The sequence below is a fragment of the Perna viridis genome, chromosome 6 (assembly GCF_037379345.1).
Source record: "Perna viridis isolate PV_CMFRI_1.1 ecotype Kerala chromosome 6, ASM3737934v1, whole genome shotgun sequence".
NCBI classification, from domain to species: domain Eukaryota; kingdom Metazoa; phylum Mollusca; class Bivalvia; order Mytilida; family Mytilidae; genus Perna; species Perna viridis.
Window position 1 is genome coordinate 4,184,744 of NC_142450.1, and position 8,862 is coordinate 4,193,605.

General features: G+C 35.9%; 1 protein-coding gene across 2 annotated transcripts; it reads right to left on the reverse strand.

Moving 5' to 3' along the window:
- Positions 1 to 944: 944 nt before the first annotated feature.
- LOC148613272 (uncharacterized) lies at positions 945 to 8,309 on the reverse strand. Of its 2 annotated transcripts, none has more exons than XM_088586583.1 (3): positions 8,160 to 8,309; positions 5,638 to 6,790; positions 945 to 1,681 (listed from the first exon to the last, which is right to left on the reverse strand). In XM_088586583.1, exons 2-3 carry the CDS (start codon positions 6,710 to 6,712, stop codon positions 1,479 to 1,481), a joined length of 1,278 nt encoding a protein of 425 aa, XP_088442709.1. In that variant the 5' UTR covers positions 6,713 to 6,790; positions 8,160 to 8,309; the 3' UTR covers positions 945 to 1,478. The 2 variants fall into 2 exon arrangements, with proteins under 2 accessions (XP_088442709.1, XP_088442710.1); XM_088586584.1 differs by lacking the exon at positions 8,160 to 8,309 and adding an exon at positions 7,559 to 8,151.
- Between the last annotated feature and the right edge of the window lie 553 nt (positions 8,310 to 8,862).

Genomic DNA, 8,862 nt, shown 5'->3' on the forward strand with positions numbered 1-8,862 from the left:
TGTCATTGGATGAGAAAATTTTGGAGAAATATACGAAATCCTCACCGTAATGTGTTAAATTACAGCAATAGTTACAAATGATCGATTCAAAACCCGCTGTTGATCAGGGTATAGGACTAGAACCGCTACAGCTTTTAATACATTTCAACAAAGAGGAAAAGCTTTGTGTAATAGCAAATATTACCTATAAAATATTAAGAACCATGTGGCTTCATATGGAACACTAAAGGAGTATAAACTTATACAGTGACAAGAACGGTGAAGCAGTGAGAATAAGAGCAGTACATGGACTGGTACCTTTAGTACAAAGTAAGCGTATAGCGTTTTAATTGTCAATCTACGCTTATCGCATAGTTAACTACTATAAAATGACGCAAGTTTCAATTCCCGTTGGTTTTGGATACATACATTGCAAAGGATATGGATGCAAACCAATAAGGACAATTCGATATGACAGCACTAGGCGACGACTTTCCATTAGCAAAGCTGTAGTACCAAAAACTGGACCGTTATCCCTGACAACTTCAGAGTTGGATCATTCAAAAACAAATAAATCTGAACTTAAAAGACAAAAATCTAACTTAAAACGCCGCTTTGGAAAATTACAAATTCAGACACTAGACACAATTAAAGAAGAGGACCTTGAGTTTTCGAAATTAAAAACTGCGCACGATTTCAACAAGTCCGTTAGCCTACCAAATATTGATCTGAACTCTGGAGGTTATCTCCTTCACAGAGACTCAACTTGGAATTTTCCGTTCATCTACTCGCGTTACTGGATGCCCAATGCTACTTTAACAAAAAAAGTACCAGCTCAAAAAGAACATATACCACCCAGAGTAAGTGTAAGTTCGGAAAGTAAACATCGACTGCGAGGATCATTGCAAGATTTTAAAAGTAGAATTCAGTTTGTCCAGAACAGCATGCGATAGATGTAAAAAGAATAATCGCAAAACAAATTTATTAACATGCAAATTTGGACGAAAGAAATATAAAACTGTAGTCTATTCGTTTTGCTTTTGTGGCAAGTGTCTCGTTAATTTTATAACGTGGTTCTGTGCATGCTTTATATGAAGTAGTTCGGTTCAGAAGTGTAGGACATAATCATATAACATTAAGATTTAAAGGTAAAACGTTAAAAAAAACATTGGTACATGTATGTTGATTTTTTATATATTTTTGTAACACATTTTGTAAATGAAATAACGTAACCAAATACAACTGTTTCACTTGAACCAGTAAAAACTGAAAACGTTGTATTTCACTTCTTGGTGTAGAATTTGAAAATAACAGTAACTCTCTACAAGCTCGACTATCACAATTCTCACATCACTGATTGAATCCTGGTATACTACAATTTATATAAAAAAAAATATTCCTTCTGGGTAATTAAAACAAAATATGGGTACAGGGTGTATGTATCTTGATGGATAATCAAATATGTTATGATAAATACATGTATAGGCTTTTGTTTTATGTTACATGCTCCGGTGACCGACAGAACCCGGTGGACGAACTTTGCCCTTCATGATTGGATTTAAGCTTTGTGGTCTATTCAGGTTTGTAAGTGAGGAAAAAGTTTTCGTTAGGAAAGAGTTCGTGGAGGATTGACGAGTGGCAAGTTTCTCGTTGTATTCTGGAATTCCGACTGTAAGTCCTAGACTGCCGACATTAATCAGAGCTGGAAATAGAAAACAAAGTTTTATTCTTTAATCTAACTTTTTGAGAAAGTGAGTGACATGTACATAGTCAAATCTGTCATGCAAATCAAAAGCCCTGAAAAAAGAAAGATGCCTGTTCCAAACGGCCATGTCATGCTCGCTAGTCATGTTCAGCCATTTTTGTCAGAATTTTGAACTTAATCCATTCCAAAGAATTATTATTTTTTGCCCAGTGATCCCCACTTTTCTGTTCATAATTTCATTAAACACATTATAAAATATTATTAGGAAAGTTTTCTATGAAATCATTGTAATTTCTCAGTGTTTTAATAGATACATGTAATCCCTACTGAGACAAAACTTATAAAAAATCTAGAGAAATCCTTCTCCCGCCAAAAACTTAAAAGCTTCAAGTTCAAAGTACACTCCATATTTTGGATGAAATCCCGAGTACAATTTTACTTTTTGGTTTAAGTCCAAATTCCACGAAACGACTGTTTTAAAATGTAAAGTCCATGGTTTTGTGCGCCAAGTCTAAAGTACACTCTAAAAATGACAAAAATCCCAAGTCCAAAAAGTGGGGGGGGGGGGGTGATACCCTCATATCTATTTTTTTCTTCTTCATTTGTTCAATGGAAAATCTTAACAGATTTCACAACCCTTTGAAATCCTTGTTATTCTTGATGAAATAGAGCAGCGAACATCAATATCATGTTATGATAATGTTTTCAAATCGTTAGTTTATTTTTTATGTTTCATGAGGGGCAACTCTTTCGCTGTGCCAGTGTATAAATATGTTTTGGGCCAGCTGTAGCCTGCCCTGTGGTATGAGGTTTTCCTCGCCGTTTGTTGAAGACCAATGGGTGGCCTTGGGCTGACATTTTCTTCCCGGTGGGGTTGTTGTCTCTGACGTATATACCATATTCTCGTTATTATTGTATGATCGTTGGTCCGTTTTATATCATTAGTATGAAATCGAATGTCTAGTCGTATGTACACAGAAATGTCAACGGAAGGAAAACTCGTGGACAAAACACTCATCATAAAGGACGGTCATTTGATAGGGGGCGTGGGGCTTAGAAGATGTCTTCGGGTCGAAATAAATACTTTTAACATACATCGAATCCAACTATATACATTTGATTTCATATAAAACCATATTATTCGGATCATGGAGTGATTTGAAAGGATCTAATTCATCATATTTTTTTTGAAAGGCGACATGACTCGCGCAGGTCTTGAAAAACTTTGACAAAAAATGCACTCCAAATAATTTATTGTTTTATTTTTAAATCGTAAGAACGAGCTGCATTGTCGTAAGAAAGAGTGATTGCATATAATAGCAACAATTAAAAAAATGGTACAAAGGACTTCAGCATAACCAGGATACATGTTCTTATAGTGGAGGCCATTCCATACATTTCGATAGCCATGTGATGCATGTTATATTTATATTCTTGTGGACAGAAAACCACGTAAAGGGATTCTAGGTGTATTTTTAGGCCGTGAGGTCTTAAATTTTGAAACGAATGAAAGTTTTAAGTAGGTCAATGAGTGCCAAAGCTACATCAGTTTTCAAAGATCTGATGTAGCAAAAACATTGTCTATGGTACATGACAAATATGTTGTCGTACTAGCAGACAAAGCCCAAAACAACATTGTTTTTGTCTGCAAAACGTTTTACATCAAATGTTTATTATCAGAGGTAGACGTAGAACATAATAACAGTGATAACACCTATACTGCTACCACACTCTCCAAAGAAGAGATTGTGGAAAACCACAAATCTGTGCTATCCTCTTTTGGTCTCTCTATCAAGGACGATGATTGTGATTTACCGTCTATGTACTGGATTCTTAAACACCACAAGAATCCATAGAAACAACATTTCATGGCTGAATCTGCAAAATGTACCACCAGATCTCTTTCAAAACTTTTAACTTCTATACTCACAACTGTCAAAGAGGGTCTGCAGTCCTACCACAACACTTATTACTCCCGTAGTGGTATTAATTCAATGTGGATCCTGAAAAATTCGAAAGATCTTTTGGAGACAATCAGTTCAAGACTATTATCTGAATAAAATATAACCTATGATTTTTCAACACTGTATACTTCTATTCCCCATACTCAGATAAAATCCCGACTTAAAAACATTATAAATCGTTGTTTTTTTCCAAAAATATGGTACACCTAGATATATAGTTCTCGGTAGAGATTCCTCATACTTTGTAAGAAATAATTCCAAATATACAGAGGAAAATATTTACAAAATGCTGGAATTTTAATTGACAACATATTTGTCCAGTGTGGTGGACGTGTTTTTTTAAAAAAACGGTCGGCATTCCAATGGGAACAAATTGTGCTCCTTTACTTGCTGACCTATTCCTTCACTCTTATGATGCTGACTTTATAACTTATTTGATCCGAAAGAAAGAATATCGTTTGGCTAGATTCTTTAATCTAAGTATCCGCTATATAGAAGACGTATCATCTTTAAACAATCCTAATTTCGGGGATTTGATACATCGCATCTACCCCAAAGAACTTGAGATAAAGGATACTACAGACATTGTAAGGTCAGTCTCGTATCTTGACCTACACTTAGAAATCGATGGTAAAGGAAAACTATTGACCAAACTTTACGACAAACGTGATGACTTTTCATTAAGAATTGTCAACTTTCCTTTCATCTGCGGCAACATCCCTTCAGCACCTGCGTATGGAGTGTTCATATCACAACTAATACGTTATGCCAGAGCTTGCCGAAACTACGCAGACTTTTTGTATCGCGCTAGAACTCTAACAAACAGGCTTCTGGAACAGGGTTTTCTTGCTACAAGATTGAAGTCATCACTATGGTTTTATGGTCGTCATTGTGAACTCGTGGATCGTTATGGTGTATCCATCTGCGCCATGGAAACTGGTTTGTTCAACGGGTCATATAGTTTTCCTTTCCTCGTTTGTCTACCCCGGACCTGACTTTTTATGAGCAACTCGGCGGGTGTTTCTGGAGGAGCAGAGGACGCTTGCCCTACCGGTGCACCTGGTCCTTGCTACCAGTTTTTAGTGGAGTCCGAATTGCTCATGTGCTTTTATTACCTTGTATGTATGATTTTAGTTACTTACTGTTCTTTTTTGTGTATGTCGGTTTTCTATGTCTGGTCTTTGTCCCTGGATTGCATTCTTTTGTATACCGCTATAATCTTGGTTCCCTTGATTACTCTTTCAATTTGACTTGCCAGTGTCCACAACATATAAAACTGGTGAGGAGGGACCTTCAAAACGGACCGATTTTTGCCGTGATTGGTTTAGACTGTTCTCATTGTATTCAGTTTGTAACATAGTTTGTGACTTAAGTAGCAGTCTTTGTAAAGTTTCTACTGGTGGTGCATGATTCTTGCATGTTAAAAACCCACCAAATTTACTTATATCTCCTATTCAGAATCAGTTCCAGACCAGTAACTGGGTTCAGACTGGGTTTTTCATTTCAATTGGGTGTTGCACTTTTTAGATAAAATTTATTTAGATTGTACATGAAATTAGCACTTCGCAAGAGTTATTGTTCTTGATTTGGTTTGTTGATTTGGTAGATTTTAGTGGGAAGTTAAAGTGTAGTTTTCTCAAAAGTACACATCTAAATACAGAGAAGACCATTGTCATTACTCCGGAAATGCTAAATGTTGTCTGCATGGCAAGCTATTTTCTGACTTGGTGCCATTCTAACTCCAATCCTCTTACGTTGTAGAAGTACATTGTCATGTAAATATATATAACATGAAGACCAAAAAAAGCATCGTTTGTTCAGTGGGTTTTTCTACACCATGAATCACCTTACCAAAGGCATTGCCTGAATTTTATATGGACTTATACTTAATTAATTTATGATTACAATTATTACACTTTGAAACCCATTTTACAGTACTGAAAAGATTTTTACAAAAAATTGTAGCAATGGCAATCCGATTGTACTTACAATGTTTAATTTCCGATAACTTCGGTCTCTCGAACTTCTCACTCTTAGAAACCAAGACTCCTCGGAACGGTCCCCGCTGGTCAAAGTATGAGTACTGACTGTCACCTAAAAACTTCTTCGAAGAAACTGCTGCCATAAAATAAGCCTTCGGAATTGGCTGACATCGTAAATGCTTCGGTTTCATTGGGGTCGTATTGGGCTGCAATGGTGGCAAAGTATGAGACTGCACAGGTTTTGAAATGACAGAGCGTTCAATTTCATTATATTTAACATCTACTTCCTCCGGATCTAATGTGTGCTTGTTTTTGTCTTTGAATTTCACAACATGTGGCTTAAGAATTATTTTATCCTTATCCGTAATCGTCTCCGGGAGGGTAAAGTTCGAAATGGTTTTTGGCTGAACAGTTTTCTGATGTGACGTGGACTTTTTCTTTCGGTCTCTCCTCCTTTCACCATCGTCTGTAGGAGTGTTTAAACTTCTCCTAACACTCTGGTACCTGTCATAAAAGTCATGAGGATACACTATTGACATAAGTAACTCTTTTTCTGGTTTCGCTTTCTTCCGCTGAATATTTCGTCGTTTTTCACAAATGAAACACGGACTAAGGCCACCACTATCGTGGTTTTCTATTTGTCTCAATTTGTACAGCTTTGTGTATAATCCAACATTCGCACATTCTGTACATACTGTTGGTTTCGATGTGTTATTCTTCAAAAGATCATCCGTGAGGGGAACATCGTTTGTGTCTTCGCGCATGAACACTGGCATAGGGGAACAACTTAAGTCCTTCTGTTCATAGTCCGTAAGATTGGTATCCTCCCGGCATTCCGGCACAATGACGGGGTTGGACTTCTTTCTGGGTTTTTCTTTTACTTCAGCCGATGTACTATCCTTCGATAAATCAATCTTCTTCCCGATACTTAAAGAAAACTTTCCCTTCGTTGGAGAAGACTCCCTAGGTGCAAGAGTTGCTGGATGTCCAAGTAACTGATAATTTAACTGCCGTCTTTCTTTGCCATTCGAACTACCTCGAGTGTCGAACAAAAATGCCTTTAATGATGCTAAAGACGTCATCGATCGCTAGGTCAATATAAATGTCCACCTAACTTCAAGAGGGATTATTCCTCCAATAACTTCTGCCCAAACAATATCCTAATAAAAAGAAAACAAACAATCGCGGCTAATATTCATATAGTTGATGGGATTTATGTAACCTTTGTTGACAAACAATACCTTTAAAGCCATATTGTTTTCTTAGCATTACCAGAATTAGTACTTTTGAATAGTAGTATATTGGGTATATTTAAAGGTACTTAATTATAAATAGCAAAGTTGACTTCAATATAGTCTTTTGTTAGATATTTAATCCCGTTTTTAATGATCGCTATTCATCGTGTAAGGATAACATTATCTCAACCATATACCAGATGAATGGTGTACGAGACGAATTTAGTTAATCTAAGACATATCTGTTAGAGCAGATTCTATCTAAAAGAGCATCACCCCCCCCTCCTTTTTTGGACTTGGGATTTTTAGAGTGTACTTTAGACTTAGGCACACAAGTTCATGGACTTAACATATCAAAACAGCCGTGCTTTGTACATCAAATTTCACGGAATTTGGACTTTACCAAAAAGTGAAATTTCACTTGGGACTTCACCCGAAACATGTACTTTGGACTTGAAAAAGGGGGGTGACACCCCCATCTAATAGACGATCGAGACAAGGTATCACGTATTACTGGATTGACAACCATCGAACTTCACATTTTACCAATTTGCATTTTGATCACTTGACGTCTCTTCCGTTTTAATGTATGTATGAGAGTTTGTATTGCCAGTGCTTTAGTTTTCCTGTGCTGTCTTGTTTTCTTTATCTTCAGTTTTTTAATGTGTAACTGTATTTTATTTTGTTACATACACTGTGTATGTAGATCATCTCTGTTTCCGGTTTTCCGGTTTTGTCCATGGTTCTCGCGGATTTTGATGTCTGAATTGTCCATCTATCTTGCTGCTTGTGCACATTTTTGCCGATTATTTGTCCCAGGCTCGGAAATCACGTCAACAAAAAAAGCGTTAGAGTTAATAACAAACATTGTAAAACCAACAACCGAAAAATAACGAAACTACTCATGTACCTTTGCAAACTCTTTTTTTTTTAAATTTGTTCCTGTCATACCGGTATTACATACGTGCAAACGGAATACCCCTCGGCATCTCGGGGTATTTTGAGTTATATATTATATAATATAATTCATAACCATTCCCATACTGTTGAATTACCGAACTATTATGTCCGCTGAGACTTACTGGCACTTCAATGGTCATATATTTACTCATACCGTATAATAAGGATTAAATACTTAGTAATTGGAATATTGTAGTAGGTCGGCGCGGTGAGCGTCGAATCAAAGTTTGGAGCTCGAACTCGGATGGAGCCATCGTGGGTGCGGATTTTGGTGGCAGTAGCACTTATTTTAAAATAAACTACTACTCAGATTCGTAGCACATTAAGTACGTACCTTGTAGCTCGATGAAATAACGTCCAGTTTAAGACTTAGTCATAATTTTATGAAAATTTACAAAAAAAAAAAAAAAACACTTAACTTTTAAGTTGTATTTGATAAAATATCTTATAAAGTCTACAGTTTAAAATACATAGACTAATGAAATGTACTCTCAAATGACTGTGACCATGTCCTCGGCTCGGTAGTTCTTTTCAAACCAATTCATTTCGTTTATTATCTAAAACAATGACTTGAAATTTGAAATCATTCTAACAAAAGGGAAAGAACATGACGACAATGTATTCCACATTTATATTAAAAGATCAACAAGCACTGTCTGTGTATCATTCCGTTTAAAAGTCATGTACATGTAAAGAGGAGATTTGTTTTCATCACATTTTACACTGACAAAATGCAATATATGTACTTTTTCATGTATAGTTTTCACATGTTTACGAACAACATATAAGACATACGAGAGAAACTTATGTTTCAAATGTAAGGCTGAAGAATCAACTCACGAAAAACGTGTATATATTATAAATAGGGTATATATATTTTTTAATTTCTTTATGATTTCATATCGTGAAAAATATTTTGGAAAACATTTATTGACTTTCAATTCACAAAACATAGCGGTCCGAACATATGTTACGATATTGATTTAAAACATTTAAAACCCATACCTATAACACAAAAGGAATGTTTTATTTTGTTT